At 34.6% G+C, this 20,996-nt stretch overlaps 1 protein-coding gene across 4 annotated transcripts in view; it reads right to left on the bottom strand.

The window, feature by feature from the left end:
* Nucleotides 1–573: 573 nt before the first annotated feature.
* The window catches only part of ZEB1 (zinc finger E-box binding homeobox 1), a 159,697-nt gene continuing 139,274 nt past the window's right edge, over nt 574–20,996 (bottom strand). For all 4 annotated transcript variants that reach the window (XM_079105811.1, XM_079105809.1, XM_079105808.1 and 1 more), the window contains 6 exons: nt 20,287–20,448; nt 16,668–16,870; nt 14,708–14,813; nt 9,340–11,147; nt 6,233–6,413; nt 574–3,125 (listed from right to left, as the gene is read on the bottom strand). In XM_079105811.1, the coding sequence (XP_078961937.1) occupies nt 2,530–3,125; nt 6,233–6,413; nt 9,340–11,147; nt 14,708–14,813; nt 16,668–16,870; nt 20,287–20,448 (3,056 nt within the window). In that variant the 3' untranslated portion in view covers nt 574–2,529. The remainder of the gene's footprint in view (nt 3,126–6,232; nt 6,414–9,339; nt 11,148–14,707; nt 14,814–16,667; nt 16,871–20,286; nt 20,449–20,996) is intronic.

Genomic DNA, 20,996 nt, shown 5'->3' on the forward strand with positions numbered 1-20,996 from the left:
ATGATCTGAGTAAGAAAGTCATTAAATTACTGGAATCATTTAACATATATATTCTGGGATCAGAGGCAAAACAAATGGTGAAAGCATAGCTGAACTCTGTAAACATGCAAATTATAGTTCCATTCAACAAATATTTGTCATACGAACTAGTGCGAGGCACTTTGCTGGGCAGTGGGCCTGTGGGAATAACTATGACAGACATGGTCCCTGTTCCTAGTGGAGCTATGATGAGAAAAGTACAGGAGCTGTGGGGGCACAGAACAGAGGCAGCCAAACCCAGCTGCCCACAAGTGACCCAAGGGTAAGCAGCCATGGGGTCAAGAGTGGGGGTGGGGGTAAAGGTTTCAGTAAGAAGGAGCAACCTCTGCACAGGAGGACTTCAGGTGTCAAATGTGACCTCTCCAGAAACATTTAGTGACAAGAAAATTCATAATTTAATGGTGAGTGTCTAAAACAATCAGTGTTCCCCAAACTGAGCTCAAGATGAATCAAGTACAGGATGACGTTAGAAAACCTCATTTCACAGAGTTTCCCAAAGGCAACCTTGACAATGATTAAAAGAATGACAGCAGGTCAGGCTTGTTGATGCATTTTATTGTGAGATGGGGGAGTCTGGTAAAAAACTAGAAAATGACCATGGTGTAACAAGGAACTTAAAAATGAAGAGTCAGGTTGGTAACTTACATACATGAATACAGGAACAAATTGGCACAAAATGTTAAACATTGTTCCCAACACTGTTTATATAAGGTAATCCTAATTTGGCTTGCTAAGGAAATGAGAGATTTATGGTTAGGCTAATCTCTTAATAAAACTGCAGAGCATCATGCTATTAGTCACACAGTGAATTTCAAAATTTAAGAGTTTTATATTAAAAACTGGGTAAAGGTAAAATGACTTGATTGTAGTTGTAAAACTAATACATTCCCATTTAAATTCTGTTCTACAGTCCAAGGCAAGTATAAATGTTAACATAACACTGTTAAATCAAATCTCAATGCAAGAGAACCAATTGCATCTCTACTTTAAATCTTATCAACTTTCCAAATTTTCATACTAAAATATATTATTGTATTAATACAAACTACAGTATTATACACTACACTGTGTAATAAATAAAGAAATATAAAAATAAGACACATAAATATAAAAGTTTTCTAAAACTAAAAGTACATATGTCAGTAAGAAGGGTATTAATACTGCCAGGTTTGAAGACATACAGTACAAAAATGTTGCACAGATCTATAAACTAAAAGAAATAAAATAATACTGATAGGTAAAAATCAGCTAATGTTGTTAATAAACTGGGTCCATAATAACTAACATTTGAAAATAGTTATGAGCCAAATAACAATGGCATGTCCATGTCTGAAATGGAAGTACATGGGTAAAGCAGATTAGAAAATTTCCCTTTCGTTTCTGTAGAGAAATTCTGAAAGTCAATTAACACAAAATGAATACTGAGGAGTTAAATGATGAAATGTCCCAGTGTTTCAGTTTCTCTGACAGAGTCAGTGGTTTTAAGTTTTATTTGGGAATTTTGATACAACAAACAAATCAACAAATGCTAGTTATTGTAGGCCACACACTGAATGAAGGCGGGTCAGAGCCTTGAAAATACTGAGAAATGGCACTTACAGCACACAGGTCTTGCTTAAGGCCAGAGGAGATACAAAGCTTCATATCATATCCTTCATATTTGTTACCACATACTCAAACAATCACGAACACTGATTCTGACGACTGCTGTCCTTACCAGTATCAACACTGTTAGTCCCTGCAATCAGAACTCAAGGACAATCTTGTGAACTCCATTTTAAATCACATGAGTAAGAAATTTCAGTTCTTCTATCGGCTGCTTCCTTAAGGCTAACAATACACTTTAAATGATAATATGCTCCACTATGACGTCTAAATATTAGAAATTACTACCTTCTACACTGAACTTATAAAAGGTAGTTAGCACGGTTTGGAACTGCATTATACTTCTCTGTAAAGGGAATTTTGTAGTGCAGAAGTTCTCACATTTTAAAAAACATAATAAAATACTGAAGCGGATTTAGCATATGTTTACCAATAAAAAAATTATAAAATTTCTCCCAATTGTACAGCATAAGAATAAACCAACATAAGAGTGATAATACTGATAAAATTAAACAATGCCAGATGCTTATCTAATTAATCAGTTTCCTTCAACCTGTTAAATCTTTGCTTTCCAAGTCATCAAAGTTTTCTAATCTGCTTCATGTTACAAACTTGTTCCTAACTTTGAAAACTGCATGAAAAATTACTAGGTCTGAGGTTCAGGCACACCCGGATTTTTTTTTTTTTGAGTGGGTTTTTTTTTTTTTTTTGTTGTTGGTAGTTTTTTTTTTTGTTTTTTTTTTTTTTTTTAGATTTTAGTTTTTACTTTACACAGTAGTGAACAGGAATCACAGTATACAGGTTACTGTGTTTCCATGAAAAGCATGGATAATATAGAACAGACTTCATTACCAATTAGAATTTATTTTCCTTCTAGAAAAACGATTAGGCTTCATTTGTTTTCTCTTCAGACACTTGCTCGCTGTTCTCGCTTACTTTTTGTTCTAAGCTGCTTGCTTGACTTATAGCTCCATCATCCTTCCCTGGACCTTCAGTTTTTGCTTCCTCTCCCTCATTCTCTGCCTCTTCTACCTCTTCTTCTTCCACCTCTTCTTCCTCCTCCTCCTCTTCCTCATCTCCCTGTGGTTTGTCACATTCCTTTTCCTCCTGCAATTCTTCCATCTCCTTATCCTCCTCCTCTTCTTCCTCTTTTTCACTGTCTTCGTCCTCTTCCCTTGTCAAACTCTCTCTCTCATCTGAGTCGACCTGCGAGGGAGATGCCCTAGCACCAACATGCTCGTTCCTCAGGACCTCTGGCCCTGCCTCTTCCTGCTCCGTGCTGTCTCGTTCTTCTGCTTCTCTCTTGCAATATGAATAGCGGTGATTCATGTGTTGAGAATAAGATCCCGAGTGTGAGAAGCGCTTTCCACACTTGTCACATTGATAGGGCTTTTCTCCAGAATGTAATCGCATGTGCTCAATCAAATGATGTTTGTGTTTGAATGCCTTTTTACAGATTCCACACTCATGAGGTCTTTTACCTGCAAGATAGAACAAAGCTATGAAATAAAATTGTGATATTAATAGATTTTTTGTAGTTGTTGGGGACACTTTAGGTTGTGGGAGGGGTAGGACTATAATTTCATGTTTTAAAAACTTCCAGGTCCCAAACTGTTCTGTATGATGTTAATCTGATTTGTCATTTATACAAGAAAATTTAGTGGCATCATTTAGTGTCAAAATTTAGTCTTATCTCTGCAGATGAGAAGATCAATAGGAAAGACATTAAGACTGAAATCCCAAACATACAGGCATCATGACCATAATGTCTAAAAAAATATGTGAACATAGAAGGTAAAAAATGTGAAGTGTTAATTAGATATTTGGCAGTGAGTGCTGTGGGAACAAGGAGGGATAGAGGTGTTTCTCAACTTGGTTTTTCTTCTCTGGTTTTTTTTTTTTCTTCCCCTGTACCAGGGATTGAACTCAGGGGCACTCGACCACTAAGCTACATCCCCAACCCTATTTTTTGTATTTTATTTAGAGACAGGGTCTCACTGAATTGCTTAGTGCCTCGTGCTTTTGCTGAGGCTGGCTTTGAACTCACAATCCTCCTGCCTCAGCCTCTCGAGCCACTGGGATTACAGGCATGCACTACTATGCCCAGCTTGGTTTTTCTTTATTTTCCTTCTTAAGGACCCTTTTCAGATTTCCTTTTCCTTCTTACAACCTCTGTCCTAATGAAATTTTAATGCCTCACATATGCTTTTTATATATGACAAAACTCATATATGTATGTGTGTATGTTTATATAGTCATACATACATACATACACATACACACATTTGATACACTGAGGTCCTTAAGAAAACCACAAACTATTATAATATCTAAGTCTTTTTTGCCCCTTGAGGGCATCCTTGCTCCTATTGAGAACGCATGCACTGGAGAAATGCTGCTGCCCAGACATGAAAAGAACTGACAACTGGATTATAATCAGGGTCAGTAATGTCCAATTTCAGTGCTATCAAACAGTTAACACTAACAAATGTAGAAATGATTTGTTTTTATTTTTAGGCATAGCATATTTCTCAAATATATTTTTCATTTTGCTACATACTAATATTTAACTCCTGTCCAAAGCAGAAGATTTTCTAATTTTCCTCAGGTCTCACTGAAAACAACTAGAGGAATGTGTAGCAAGGGGTTTGTTTTGAGATAGCTTTCTCTTATGCAATACTAGTTTTTAACTCTAAGAACTGCCCAACTGTCACTGCACGTACTTTTGAATCTATAGTCTAAAGAAAGGAAAACAGTTCTTGATATCTTTTCACAGAATGAATGAATTAGCATAGTTGATAAGAATAAGAGAGATAAATATGGAAGGTAAACCATAATAAAGTGGGGGGAGGGGAAGAAGAGAAGTTCAGTAGATTAGACAAAGGGAATGAGGGAAAGCAGGGGGGACAGAAATGGGAAAGACAGTAGAATGGCTCTAACATAATTTTTCTATGTACATATATGAAAATACCTTAGTGAATCCCATCATCAGGTACACCCACAAAACAGGGTCCTAATTAGAATAAGATTTGCTTGTACAATTATATCATAATGGACTCTACTATCATGTATAACTAAAAAGAACCAATAAAAAATAAGAAAAAATAATCCTAGAATTTACAAACATAAGAATAATTTTTGAATTATTTTTCTCTATATATTTACATTTACTCCTGACAAAATTGAGTCACATCAAGCAGATTGCCAGATACAACTATAAATTATAATCACATGATGCTAATATTTAAAAATTTTAATCATGAAATAATTGGAATAAATACACAATCAAAAGATTATATGTGGGCTGGGGTTGTGGCTCAGTGGTAGCACACTTGCCTAGCAGGTGTGAGGACCGGAGTTCAATCCTTAGCACTACATAAAAATAAAGGTATTGTGTCCACCTACAACTGAAAAAAACCTATAACGTGTATATATATATATATATATATATATATATATATATACAACTAACCATCTATCTATATATATATATACATAGAGAATATGTGAAACAGTTGTGTGTGTATGTAACATAAGGATATATCCCTCTACGTTTAATATGTTTTATAATAAATGTATGTTGACTTTCAAAAAAAATATGGATACTACAGTCAAAAAGGCAGGCAGAGGACAGGGAAGGCAAAGGATTAAAGAGCTCATGATAAATCCAGTCCTTTTTACAGCAATCTATCTGTTTTAGAGAAGAAGAGTAGAATGCTACATTTGGCTAGAAGAGTCTACAGCTAAATTATTAGGAATTCTATAAGCTGATTCAAAACCAATTCAAGCTTGAAATCAGTCATGGTGGGAATATTTAGGCCAAAGAAATCTGCAAACACTACACATAAGGGTTTCCCTAACCCTTCAGAGAACCAGTTGTTAAAATTTACCAGCACTCCACTGGATAAGAGGTATTGGCTGGGTCAGGAATTGGTAAAATGTGTTCTGCAAAAGTCATACAGTAAATACTTTAAGCTTTGCTGGACAAATGGTCTCTGCTTCTGCTACTCAATTCTGCATTATAGATGCAGGAGACTGGTCATAGACACTTGCAAATGAATGGGTATGGTTATTTTCTAATATAACTACATTTTAGGAATGCTATAATTTGATTTTTAAATTATTTTCACATGCCATAAATAATATTCTTCTTTTCACCTGTTTCAATCATTAAAAAGATCTTAAAAATTCTTAGCAGGACATAGAAAACAGGTGGAGGTCCACAACCTGGCCTGTGAACCTAGTTTGCCAATCCCAGAGTTAGTCCAAGAAGTGCATATTTTTTGTGGAGGAATTATAGAATTTCAGTTTGGAGGGATCTTGGAATCATCCTATCCAATCTATTAGGCAGAAGTTTTTCCTAAAATACAAAAGATATACCTGAAACCTTCAAGTCATAAGAAGCCCATGACTAAGCATCTTTTTCTTCTACGAAGCCTAATTTCATTCCCCTGTAACTTCCCCCACTGGTCCCATAATTTTATTAATGGCTACTGTATTTATATTAGTGGATGTGGACAAAATAAGTACATAAATCATATCATAGACACTTTTAAAAAGGACAGCATGTTTGTGTACACTAACCCACCTGTGTGTTCATATTTATGTCTCAATAATGAACTACTCTTCTGAAATATCTTATCACATAAGTCACAGGCATACATTCCATTTTCTGTTTTCCGCATTTTCTTTTTGGGTGGTGTGGAATCAGAGTCATTCTGATCCTCCACATTGGATACTCCTTCTGAGCTAGTGTCTTGCCGTTCATCCTAAGAGGGAAAAAGATTAAATTTCAAATTAAAAGACCAACAAGATATATAAACAAAGTCTGGGTTAAAGAACTACTTTAAATTAAACTTTCGACAAAATGACCACAGCAAACATATTGCTCATTACTGCAGACAGGCCACAAGGGTGGGGGCTAGATTGTGGGGGGTGGATAGACAAAATGATGCTGGAGATAATATAACCAAACTATAGCAAAACATATATGCTCAACTGGTACTGAAAATAAAGAACACCAAAAAGAAAATGTAAAATGTGTGGTTACATTTACTTGGTTTCAAGTGAATCATTTAGCTTATGAGTTTGCTAATTACTAATTTCTAACTGCCCCACTTACTTTCTTTAAATTATGGGTTTCACTAGGAAAAAATTAAGATTCAGTTTTTAAAAAACTGTCTTTTAAATTATACCCTTCAGAACTTGTAGAGATCTGTGAACTAGCCTCTATGGTCTCCCTGAAGAGAGGCTTGCCCTACACTTTTTATGGAGCAAGAAAACAGACACTTCTCAAAAGAAGAAACACAGATGGTCAATACATATTTAAAAAGATGTTCAACATCTCTAGCAATTAGAGAGAAATGCAAATTACGACTACAGTGAGATTTCATCTCACTCCAGTCAGAATGGCAATTATCAAGGATACTAGTAACAATAAGTGTTGGTGAGGATGTGAAAAAAAGGTACACTCGCACATTATTGGTGGGACTGCAACTTGGTCTAGCCACTCTGGAAGTAGTATGGAGAGTCCTCAGAAAACTAGCTATGGAAAACTAGCTATGGAACCCCCATATGATTCAGCTATCCCACTCCTTGGTTTATACCCAAAGGACTTAAAATCAGCATACTATAGTGACACAGCCACATCAATGTTTAGAGCAGCTCAATTCACAATAGCTAAGCTATGGAACCAACCAAGGTGCCCTTCAACAGATGAACGGATAAAGAAAATGTGAGATGTATGTGTATATATGTACACACACACACACACACACATACACACAATGGGATATTACTTAGCCTTACAGAAGAATTAAATTATGGCATTTGCCAGTAAATGAACAGAACTGGAAAATATCATGCTAAGTGAAACAAGTCAGTCCCAAAAAGTCAAAAGTTGAAAGTTTTCCTTGATATGTGGAAGTTAGTCCAAAATAAGGTGTGTGTGTGGGGAGATTAAAAAAAGAATAGAAGAAAGATCAGTGGAGTAGACAAAGGGTAACAAAAAGAAAGGGATATGGGATGAGATAGGGAAAGACATTGGAATGAACCTGACCTAACTTTCCTATGTACATACATGAATATACCACAGTGAATCTCACTATCACATACATCCACATGATACTAATTTAAAAATATAAGCAAAATATTAGAAGAATTAGTAGAATAGAGGGAAGGGAATGGGAATAGGGGAATAAATGGGGGAAGGAGAGGGGACTGAATTAGAACAAATTATATGCCATGCTTTTATAATTATGTCAAAATGAGTCCTGTTGTTATGTATAACTAAAAAGAACCAATAAAAAAAGAACCACTGGAGAGGGCTTATATCTTTAAACAGGAGTACTTGATAGCCAAAAAGAACCTCCTAAATTCTTGTAGCATTAAAAAAATTCAGGCAGATAATTTTGAGCAGAAGGTTTTGTAGAAGATATGATCATACTGCAGGGAGCCTATTAAAGAATTAATTTGGCTAAGATCTTTGTTCTTTTTCTAGGGTCCTCCTTTCTATTGTCTCTAAATCCACAAATTTCCTAAAAGTTTAAAGTACTACACATTGCTTATGACTTTGTAAGGCAGGAAAGGTGCAGCCACTTGCTTCGATCATTTGTGAGCCACCAGTGGTTGCTGAGGTAACTCCACTTTCATTACTATCTGATCTTGTCATATGATTACCTGAGATGTTAAAAGTGGCTCTTTGTTTTATTCAAAATTTGGGTGCAAAATGTTCTATACACTAAAAATTTAAATGGATTAACTGGTTACATGGAAATGTTTTTTAAGAGTTATAACTTCAGGAAACCCAATCTGTGGCAATATTGAAGGGCAAACGAAAGCAGCAAATACACAATTAAGCATGATACTGAAATTGTCATGGGTGATATCTAGTCATAAAAAGCATCTGCATTAAAGACCAAATATTCATCTCTTATATTCATTTGATTCAATCAGAAAATGATTGAAAAAAAAAGAGTGGTGGGAGACATTGAAGTTAGTTACATGGAAAAATTCTGCACAATAAGATAACAGGGCTCTCTCCAAAACTATCATGAACTTTTCAGGACAATTAAAAAGAAAAATACATATGTAGATTCCCATCCTTATTTATTCATAGCCGTATATTAATTATGATTGAACATTGTTTATTCACAGCTTATAAAATGATCAGTAAACACATTAGATGAGTTCTGTGTATACTTCTTGTTTGGTTAATTAAAGTCTTTCATAAACAGGTGTTAATACATAAAAATTGATAGCTAAGTCTTCTGGGTGTGAACATATTTTTCATTTATTAATGATCATAATCAATGCAGAAACTAATACTAATTTTGAGAATTTAAATATAAAAACAGAAATCCAATTAATGAACATTCTAGCTTTTATTTTCTCTTTGTTTCTAACTTCAAATAGGTGTCTAGCCTTGATATATAAGTCATTTTTCATAGTAGAGTAGCACTTCAAACTTCAGTTGACACCTGTAACGTAAATCAGTAATTAAAGACACGTCACAAAAGTTACGGCAAACATGATCTAGATTTATTTCCTTTAGGAAGTTAAAGTTTATAAAAACCTGACTGCAGTGACAGATTATTTTCTTGTTTAAATTAGAAAATGTTAACTGAAATTAGTCAGATTAGCATTTTACTAACCGGGTTCAAGAAGAGTTTTCTTTTCTTTTTTATTTTTTTTTACCTGATTTCCACTTGGCTGGACCACTTTCAGGGCTGGTTCCTGGACTGCAGGGCTGACTGTAGCTGAGTATGTGTAAGCCACCTGGGGAATCAGAATAGTTTGCTTATTGGCAGCTAGTGCTCGTAAGCATGGAACACTGTTCTGGTCAGCAATGGCCACGATTGTGGGTAATTGGGCAGTGACTGTAGGTATAGCAATATTTATGGGGTTGGCACTTGGTGGGATTACATTTACAACTGGTTCTGAGTCTGTAACACAACTGTCCTTTTGTGGCTCCTTTTTTGCACAAGACAAGTTCAAGGGTTCTTCTTGGACAGAATAAACACTGTTCTGGTAAACACTAGTGATAGTTGACCTTTCCAATAATTCTCCCTGTTGCTTTGGTAGTGAAAGATCAAGAGGTTCTACTTGTGGCTCTTCTTGTGCGCCCTCTGCTGTGTATGAGTAACCCTGTGTACTTCTTGCTGAGGAAAGGTTTAGAGGTGATGGGGATGGTGTACTACTTCTGGAACCATTGATAGTTGATCCTACTGGTAAAACTGGAGAATTAGTCATTTTCAGAGGACTGGGTAGACTTGTGCTGTCCTGGGAATCATTTGCATTTGTGGATTGAGACAGATCATCATTCTTTGCAGGGATATTTACTTTGCCTGATTCAGGAGAAGATGGTTCAGAAGACTGCACTGAAATCTGTCCAGCTTGCATCTTTTCAAACCACTTTTTTACTACATCCAGTGGAAGGTTTACGGAATCAGCAATTTTTGAGAGCTCTTCTGCACTTGGTTGTGCATTCAAAGCATAATAGGCTTTTAGGAGAGACAGGAGATTCTTCAAAGGTGGCTGACTGGGAGACAAACTGCCATCTCCAGTACCTGATGAAATGGAGGACTCAGGCTTCTCAGCTTCTGGGGCAGGGAGTGGAGGAGGCTGAGCAGGCTGCTTTAGGTCATAGTGCTTTAATTCTGGAAGTGCATTAAGATCGCCTGGACAATCGTCACACAGCAGACAAGTGCTATCATTCACTCCTCCCTCAAAGTTTTTGTCTTTCTCAGATTTAACAGTAAGGTCTTCTGGCAACTTTTCGCTTTTGCAATTATTTGTGGGGACTGGATTTTCTTTTTTTAAATTTTGAGGAACAACTTGAAGTTGGCTAGGCTGCTCAAGACTGTAGTTAATGATGATTTTGGTTGTTCCATCTTGATCGACCAAAGGAAGACTGATGGCTGAAATAACAGAATGGCCACCTTGTTGTATGGATGAAGCACTGATTGTTTCTTGTTCTTTGGATGCAAGATTGGCTTGATTATTCTCCAAAACTTGCCGTATTACATTACCATCCACTGCCACTTTAAGTACATTCTGAATATCACTTAAATTGATACTTATGGGAGAAACCAAACCAACTGTTGGCAGAACAACAGCTTGCACCACACCCTGAGGAGAACTGGTTGCCTGTAATGGGCCACCACCACTAAAAACCCCATTTTGTAAAGGGGTTGAACAGTTGATTCCTGAAGCAACCACTATGGGTTTGAACTCATAATCCACAGGTTCAGTTTTAATTTGGTTTACAGAAAGTTGTTCTTGAAGGGGTTTATTCTCTATCTTTTGCCGTATCTGTGGTCGTGTGGGACTGCCTGGTGATGCCGAAAGAGATGGTGAGGAACACTGAGATGTCTTGAGACCTGTTCTTGGTCGCCCATTCACAGGCATCAAGCTGATGCATTTCTTGCTGCTTATGTGAGAGCTATAGGAACCAGAATGGGAAAAACGTTTCTTGCAGTTTGGGCATTCATATGGCTTCTCTCCTAAACAAACAAACAAACAAACAAACAATTTACATATATAGATGATGATTACATATCCTTTTTTTTATAGACCTTTATTTATATGTGGTGCTGAGAATCAAACCCAGTGCCTCACACATGCTAAGCAAGTGCTCTATCACTGAGCCACAACCCCAGCCCCCACATATACATTCTTTACGTATTCACATTTTCTCTAAAACAAGAAATGTCAAGTTTAAAAAGCAATATTACCATGTATGTGGGTTTTTTTTTTTGGTACCAGGGATTGAACCCAGGGGTACTTAACCACGAAGCCATATTCCCAGCCCCTTTTTATGTTTTATTTAGAGATAGGGTCTCAATGAGTTGTTTAGAGCCTCGCTAAGTTGATGATGCTTGCTTTGAACTTATGACCCTCCTGCCTCAGCCTCCTGAGTTGCTGGGAGCACAGGTATGTGCCACCATGCCCAGTACCATGTATGTATTTTATTTAGAATCATCATTTCAAGTTAAGCAATGACATAAATATTATCAACAGTCTGAACTACATGTGCTAATCATGGAATCTTCTTAGCATATATTTGTATAACATATCTGCCCACCTTTAAATTTCAAATAATTCTCAAATACCAAAAATAATTAATCCTACTCTTTCAAGTATTTTTTTTTTCATATCCTGTCTCCCCAACCTACATAATTTTCAGTATTTCATTCTACTTAACATCTATCTTTAGGATAAATTAATATTCTCAACAACTACCTTTAGGATAATTAATATTAGAAGAAACAAAAGTAAGTATAATCTCTCATAAGACTATGAATATTTATCCTTGGTTTAAAATTCCCACATAGATATAGTTTTCTTGAAAAGATCTTTCCTAATGAGGGAAATTTTAATATAAGTTATTCCTACAATTACTTACTTATTAAGCTGGAATGGATATTTCCCGAGAGAGATAAGTTCTAGTGGTACACAAAGCATACCAGAGTTTCAATTTTAGTGACAGTGGTTATGATAAAACATTATTTGTATATGGAAACAGATTATACCAAGGGTAAAATGCAACATTTGGATGAATTACCATGACACATGATGTCAAAGAAATTTTTGCTTGTGGAGACCTCCCTTTAGCTGCTTTTTTAGACTCCCCAGGAGCACAGGGTATTTATTCTCCTTGGTCTTCAGAGATACTTGGGTACTTTTGAGAAGCACTAAGCTAAATGGAATATCTTCATAAAAACCTGTTCATTTTAGTTCTATTTTTTAGTGACAGTTCATTAATTTATAATTTATATCTTACAGACTATCAGCTCCAATAAGATGAGAACCTCTGGGTCCTGTTTGCCATTTATCTCTTGCATCTATTACAGTGCAGGAAAGACTTGTTACACATTTTTAGGATGAATGATGGCTACCTATAGAACTATGAAATGTGATGATGCTGATTTGCCTCCTCAGTATTACAATAAATCTCCTTATATCCTTCTTTGTTTTTAAGAGTTAACAGGAAAGCAGTGAAGAAAGTCAATGTAAGCTCTGCTAACGTTTTAAGTGTAATGTTACAAAGCTAAAACTAGTGAGTTATGTTTTATCAGAAATATGGTTATTTGAGGAATCAGATGTTAGAATTGGAAGGGATCTAAGAATCCATCTAGAAAGATTACTTTTTGATAAAGAGTTCCTTTATATTATTTTTGACATCAGCCTCTGCTGAAGCTCCCTAGTAAATAAAGGGGAAGTTACTGCCTACAGGACAGCCTTATGGAAGAGAGCCTAGACAGGTTCTGCAGAGGACCATGGATTTGGGTTCAAATTCTGACTCAGACATATATTATTTTCTTAACCTTTCTAAGCTTCAGTGTTATGGTATGAAAACATAGACATTCTCACTGGATTATGTTAGGGAGAGTTATGAAATTATATAGCAAATCTCTCAGTATGCCCTTAACAAAGGTTAGTAATTCTTTTAAAAAGCAAATCCACTAAGTCCTCAAATGAGTCAAAGTGGACTTGCTATAATGCATATTTCCTTGATCTAATTTGCCCTTTTGATGTCACCCAAAACAAGTCTAACTTCTTCTAAGCCAGACCTTCAAAATGATACAGTCATGTGTATTCTCCTACGTAGATTAAATATGTGCAGGTCTTCCAAATAATCCACACAGACATGGTTCTCAATATTCTCCAGTTTATCAATATCTTTCTAAAGAGATTTCTGGAATGGGATTCAACACTCAAAATGCCACCAGACAAAGTTTCTAATAAAGTTAAAATAAGGAATACATTCTAGTGTATCACAATTTTAAATGATTTGATAACACTTTTAGATGGGCTGCATGAGTATTTTCCTATTAGAGATAAAGAAGACACGTATCCATGATATAAACAGTAGGTAAGGCGATAGCAGTGGAATCAGGATGCTGTCACCATAGTTTCAGTTTTGCCATGTATTAGCTGAGTGACCCTTGACAAGTTAATTAAGTTCTCTGGCTTCCATTTTGTTATGAACAAAAAGAGAAATAATATCATGTGTGAGGTCCTGGGTTTAATACCCAGTACCACAAAAAAAAAAAAAAAAAAAAAAAAGAAAAAAAAAAGGCAGAAGAAGTAATAGAATCGACATCTGAGGGTTATTTGAGGACTGTAAAAGCTTATGTATACAAATAACTAGCAGCTAGCAAGTGACTACATGTAGTTAAGTATTCAATGAATGCTAGTTATCATTCCTATTGTTCAGAATTACATTGATACTTCATAGATACTTACTCTAAAGCCAAAGTTACTATGTTAGAAAGGTCCCAACTTCTAAATTCATAAGCTTTATATACCTATCAAAACGGAACAAATCTGAAATAACTTTCCTATGTACATATATGAATATACCACAGTGAATCTCACCATTGTGTACATCCATCCATAAGAAATTAGTTTTCAAAAATAAACTATGGGTAAATGGCAGAAAGATCAGTAGAAGGAAAGCAGCAGGGTATGGGGAGGGAAGGGAAAGGAGAAGTACTGGGGACTGAATTAGAACAAGATATATTCCATGCTTTTATAATTATGTCAAAATGGATTCTACTGTCTCATTTATATATGTATATATATATATAAATAACTAAAAAAATTCTCATCAGTGCTGTAGTTCTCTTTCTCCTTCTGTTGCCTCATTCATTAACTCTATATTACCTCTGCATGATTTTCTCATCTTGAGTTCCATGTCTACCTTCCTCATGTAAAGGCGATCTTCACCTCCTTATTCCCTTTTTACAAATCTCATATCTTTACAAAAGGGGTAATAAAATTAACATTCATGAGAAAGATAAAGTAGTTTTAGGTTATAATTGTTAAGACATGCTATATTATCTTTGATTAGGAAATCTGGAGTATGTCATATTAACTTGATATACTTTAGTCAAAGGTTAAATGATAATAAAATACCATTTATAAAAAGAAAATTTCTCCATATTAGTCTTTATACTAAAAGAAAGTAGTTTTTGATCATATATGCAGATCACATTAGGATAGATTTATTTATCACATGTGCTGATATTCAGTATGCAGAAAGAAAGCCAATATTTACCACTGTGAATTCTTAAGTGCTCTTTTAGGTGGTGTTTGTATTTGAAAGCTTTTCCACATTCGGTGCACTTGAATTTACGATTACCCCCAGACTGTGTCACATGTCTCTGTAAGAGAAAATTGGTATTTTACTTGTAAAGCAAAAGAACTTTATACATAAAGGATATACAAGGTGCTTAAAGTATCATTTTGAGTGAGTCTGATAACTATTTTGATTCTTAAAACCCTCAAATTGCAGTCACAAAAATACAACACTTGAGATTATTACCCCAAAGGATGGTGACAGGGAACAGTTCTGACACAGCAAAAAATCTGCATCAATTTAAAGAGTCAGAGTCATACTTTACTAAGCAATATAGTACTGAGCAAAAATAAAGTAATATGTACTTTGCTAGGAACTAGAGATGATCTTATCTGTATTCTAATTTACAGAGAGCCAAGTCTATGAATATTTAAGAATCTATCTAAAGCACAGTTACTCAACAAAAGAAAAAGGTACAGAAGAGAAGAAAAGGCTGGGCTTTTACCAGTATTATATCCTCTCTCTTTTGTGTCTGGTATTTCCAAAATGTACTTTAATCTGATGGGTTTTTTTTTAATACATCCATCTTTCCAGCCAAATATGATTATGATAGATTATGATAGCTTTCTGCTTGTTTTATCAAATTTTCATTTGTATGTATTTCATTTCAGATGTATTCAGCACCCTTCAATTCATCTTACGAGAGCACAGTTCTCTACCGGCGTGCATCACCCGCTGCTTCTTTGATACTGTCAACTGGAAGGTACCAGGCATCTGAAACTTAACATGATTAACACCAAACTCTATTAATTTCCCTCCAGCAAGTTATTTTCCTCTCTAGTGTCTCCTATCTTTGTGAATAGCAACCTTATTCAGTTATTGCTTAGACTTGAGCTTTGGAATTATCTTTAATTACTCTTCCCCTTCATACCCTGAACCAATTCATCAGTAAGCCACCTGGATACAGACTGAAGTCAACATCCTTTACCATGTCAAGCCTGCCACACAACCTCTGTCCTGGATTATATCAAGGTACTAAATGTTTTCCCTGCTTCCATTCTTCTCTCTCTTGATCTGTTCTCCATTCAACAGTCAATGGTCCCTTAAAAATTAAAAAAAAAAAAAAATCCAATATCCTTCAAGTTTCCCTATCACAATTTAGAATAAAATTAAATCTTTATCTTACCCTGCATAACAGCTTATATAATCTGACCCCCACTTTTCTGGTCTCACCTATCTTTCTCCCCTATATTCATACTTCTCCTTGTTGTTTCTTGGACATGCCAGGAAGGTCTCTGCCTCAAGTCAAACTAGTATTAATTTGATTGTTGATACATGATAGCTACCAGGAGCTTGTTAAAAAAGGATAATCGGTCATTGGCTTTAATCCTAAAAACAGAGCCAAGAATTTAAATGTAACTTAGAGTTATAAAACTCTTAGTATATGCTTCTATAAAATGGGGCACAGTGACACAGAATTAGAACAAATCATATGAAAACTGAGTCTTCAGGAAAAAAACTATAAACCTTAGATTCTTAGAAGAGTAATCTCTCACTATAGGAAAAAAATAGTCACCTTCTGAGAACAAATAGTCACTGGTTCAAAGAAAATTAATCTTTAAAAATTTGTCTTTTCAATTTGGTCATGTAGTTTATTTAACCAATATTTTTATTTTCCTACACTGAACATTTTAGTAGAATGCAATCAAAATCTTCTAACCTTGGAGGAATATTACTTACAGTATAAGCAAATCAAGAAAAGATCTTACCTGGAAATGAAAACTACAAATTATCACTTTTATTTTCATAAGGTTTCGGACAAGACAGTGTCCGAAAAGTACATCCTTTTCCCTTTTAAGTATACAAAAATTCTTGTCTTCATTGAGGGTTGAATTCCCCAAATTTGGGAAGTTAGTGAACTCTTGGCCATTTCACTTACTTGATCTCTTCCTGACTTATGTGATGTCATGTGACGCTCAAGTTGGGTTCTGTATGCAAAGGTGTAACTGCACAGGGAACAACTAAAGTTATCTTCATTCTTCTCATGGCGATATTTAATGTGTTCTTTTAGAGAGGTAAAGCGTTTATAGCCTCTATCACAATATGGGCAGGTGAGTAATTGGGAAAATGCATCTGGTGTTCCTGTAAACGAAATGATATATTTTAAACTTAAAACATTGAAAAAATATTACCAAAGGTAACACTTGAGTCGCTATGCTCTTGCCAGATATTTCACTACCCATTTTATATTTGGTCCTCAAAACACTACAATAATGCCACCTCTATTTTATAAAGGAGAAAATGTGAGGCTGAGAAAAGTTCAAGAACTTAAAAGCATGACTTTTGGCTGGGCAGGTGGCATATGCCTGTAATCCCAGCGGCTCTGGAGGATCAAGAGTTCGAAGCCAGCCTCAGTAAAAGCAGGGTGCAAAGCAACTCAGTGAGACCCTATCTCTAAATAAAATAAAAAATAGGCCTGGGGATGTGGATTAATGGTCAACTGCCTGTGTGTTTAATCCCTGGTACCTCCCCCGCACCAAAAAAAAGTGTGAATTTTAAGTCAGGTAGTGATAGTCAGGATTCAAACATAGACTGACTTTTAAGTCCCTTAACTTTTTTACTAAACCATAGTCCTGTTCTCTCTGTATGGTTAGCTGGACAAAGAACAAAAGTAAAATTAGGATGTGGGTTACACTTATAAATGTATACATATTACATTTACTGCATTCTATAACAATATCTTTCTTCTGGAAACAAATGTATATCATTTATTTAAGTTTCATTCTTTTGAATGTGAAAATGACACTATAAAATTATTGTCACACAAGAATAAGCAGTACACAATTAGAATATGTTTCCATGACTCCCTTGCAGCTGGGTGTGGTCACACGACTGAATTCAAACCAAAAAAGAAAGAGTATGGAGGGGAAGGAATGATGGGATGATGGGGGCCTGGTCCATAAAGACCTCCTATGCATGATCTTCCACATTCCACTTTACTTTCCTTATTGAAATATAGTGACAAATTTTTGGTGTAGTTTTACTAGTATGGTATATATATATATATATATATATATATATATATATATATATATCTCGCAGAAATAAAACTGGATGAATTAGAGTTTATCATCTAGGCCTAACAATCCTAAAGTGTAATACTTTTTTTGCCAAGTGATATTAAAACTACTCACAGTAGTTTTGTATATTTGATTTTCTTCAAAGAAATCAGCTTATAAGTAATATATTATTGCAAATATCATCTTCACTTTCTTCATTTTGAATTCCTTATTAAAAAACAGACAACCAGAGATAATTTCATAGCAATCTCCAAATGCTTCATAAATATATTTTTTATTGGAGTTCAAGTGCATATAAATTAAAAGTCTTGCTCAAAGATCGCCTACAAATCACCTGAACTCTTAAGTAGCTAGGCAAATATGTTGAAATTTGTATGGAATGCATGAATAAAATTAAACAACCAAAGCTTCAAAGCTTATGATGGTATCTTTTGTTACCAGCTAGTAAAGCAACCAGAGTTTTTTGTTGGAGTGATTCTAACATGGACATCTTTGGAGAGAAAATCCTGTTGTATTTTGTCCACTATGCATTTCCTATTTGTACAAGCCAGTGGGAGCCAACGTTTGGGACCTTTTCCTTGCTAGAATGTCTAGTACATCTTGTTCATTTTAGATAGTTATAATGGCAAAAGTCACAGTCTGCCACTGTGGTGATTTGTTATTGGCACTACAATATCATGTGATTCCATTTCCTACTCCAGTGTCACAGATCTACTCTCATTATATTCTGTTTTCTTCTTGGTCTACATGATTAACCCTTATAATTTAATAAACAAAATAATAATGATATGGTAAAATGACATGTTGCTCATGATATTTTAACAGCAAGTTATTTTTATAAATCAATATCTATTGAATTTTCTGACATGAGATATGAATTCATTCTTTTAGATACTAGTATAAAACAATGAAAAGTAAATCTGAATATTTGGTATAATAAGCATAGACTAAATAGGTTTAAAAGATAAATGAAAGTTTTTAATCTCTATTTTTGAAAAATATCAAAATTTTGTTTTTCAAAAATCACTTTTTAGTAATGAAGATTGCTATAAAGGGGGAAATGCTAAGTTTTAGAATTTCTATGATAAAGTAGTAATTCAATGATACTAAAAAATAAAACCAATCTATAGATGAATGTATTCTGTACTGTCTATAACTTCTTTAAAGTAACTATGACAATGAATTTTTTTTTTTAAAGATGTAGATGGACCTTTATTTTATTCATTTACTTATATGCAGTGCTGGAGAATTGAACCCAGTGCCTCACACATGCTAGGCAAGTGCTCTACCACTGAGCCACAACCCCAGCCCAGAATATTTATATTTTTGAAAAACAAAATTTCATACTTTTTAAATTCTAAATTTCCTTTGGTAGATAACACTTTGGACTGGTAGTACTTCTTGCTTTAAAACCTCTGAATAATCCCTTGTATTTATTCTCCATTGACTCAGAATTTATGCTTATTCAAACTTCTAGAGAAAGTCTTGCCTACTTATAACTTAGAAGAAAAGAGTGCAGAAGAGTTTGCTTAATCTACTGAAAATTTTAAAAATTTAAGCTCCTATCCATTCCAGAGTGAAACTTCTGTTTTGCTTCTGTTTTTCAGAGTTGGTTCCTGATTTTTAAAAGATATAGTTGATTCTTTGACTTGGAATATACAAGGTTTTTATGCCATAGTTCTCAGTTTCCTCTAAAATCTTTCAAAGTTGATTGATTATTTGAATACTAAGCTAAATATATCTACTCAACTGGGAACCCTAGAAAAAGAAAGCCAGATTGAGGATATTAATTTTCACAAATCCTTAAACATTTCAAGTACCTTCCTAGTCTTGGTATAGATCTTGTATAAATTTCTTAAAGGAACATTTTAATGTTATTTTCATCTATTTTTTACACTTAGAAGGGCAGAATGACAGCCTATTTCTTCTAAGAAATGTAGAACACATTGTTTTTAATAATTTATTTATTCTGATTCATCGTAAACAAATGGGGTACAACTTGTTCTAGAACACATTTTTTTAACTCTTTTCCCAATTCTTAATGCACTAAGTGTTCCTGTAAGAGCAAAGTAGATACAGAAAAACTACTATCTCCAAATTAGTATGTTTTAAACCAGATGACTATTTCATTTGCTAAAAGAATAGTGGAAAACAACTGAAGGACAACAAGAGTCACCCTAGTTCTCATTTCTGCTGCCCACTGCCATTTGAGTCAACAGAAATTCATGTCCAGACACCGTTCAAAGCATTTCAAATGCAGGAGCATTACCACTACAAACATGAGCAGTCAATAATTTAATATTGTGCTATTATGATGAACAATGTCCCATTAATAAAGCAGATTACTCCCTATAGGCACTTGCAATAAATTTGGTTCTCAAAAGTATTCTCCATAGTAAACTAGGTTCCCATGGTACAGTTAACAGAAAAACAATCCTTTATAGAAAGAAAGAAAAACAATGGTTAAATTCCACTTACCATTTTCATCATGACCACTAGCTTCTGGTGTGCCCTGCCTCTGGTCCTCTTCAGGTGCCTCAGGATAAATGACAGCAGTATCTTGTTGTTGCAGGAACTCTTCAACATTAGGATCATGGTTTTGCTCATTTTCTGCATCTGAGTTGCATTCATCATCTTTTACTAAAAGAAATGCATTCTTTAAGCAACTTTATCATCAAGTTGTGAAGTTTTTCTAAATAAAAAATTGTTTAAGAGAACATAGTCATTTCTTGAAATTGTATTAAATATTTACTGAAAGCTAAAAATGAATTCTAGTAATTAAGAAATCCTTTTGCTTTACACATTTAAGGTGCTAAAATGTCTCAAATTCTCACAATATCCCTTTTGAGGTTTAGAGTCACATTTCTAATTCCATTGTACTAATAAACAAAACACAGATAAGGTAATGTAGTTGCCTTAATTATTTATTTCTCATTTAATGATAAAGCAAGGAAAAAAGGACACCTTAGTTCTCAAAAATCATCTCTTAGCAACCTATCATAATAGTTATACTTTAAATCTGAATCATTCCAATATAAGCCACTCTTTCAGTTCAGTGATATGATTTCCTACAAAATAGCTTTAGTAGTAATCTTTAGCTAGAAAGACTTATAATAAAAGTCAAAGGGTATCAAATCAATAAAAATTGCTCTTTACCTCCTCCAGCAGTCCTATACAAACAAGTCTAT

Source organism: Sciurus vulgaris, assembly GCF_902686455.1.
Source record: "Sciurus vulgaris genome assembly, chromosome: 12".
Taxonomy (NCBI): Eukaryota; Metazoa; Chordata; class Mammalia; order Rodentia; family Sciuridae; genus Sciurus; species Sciurus vulgaris.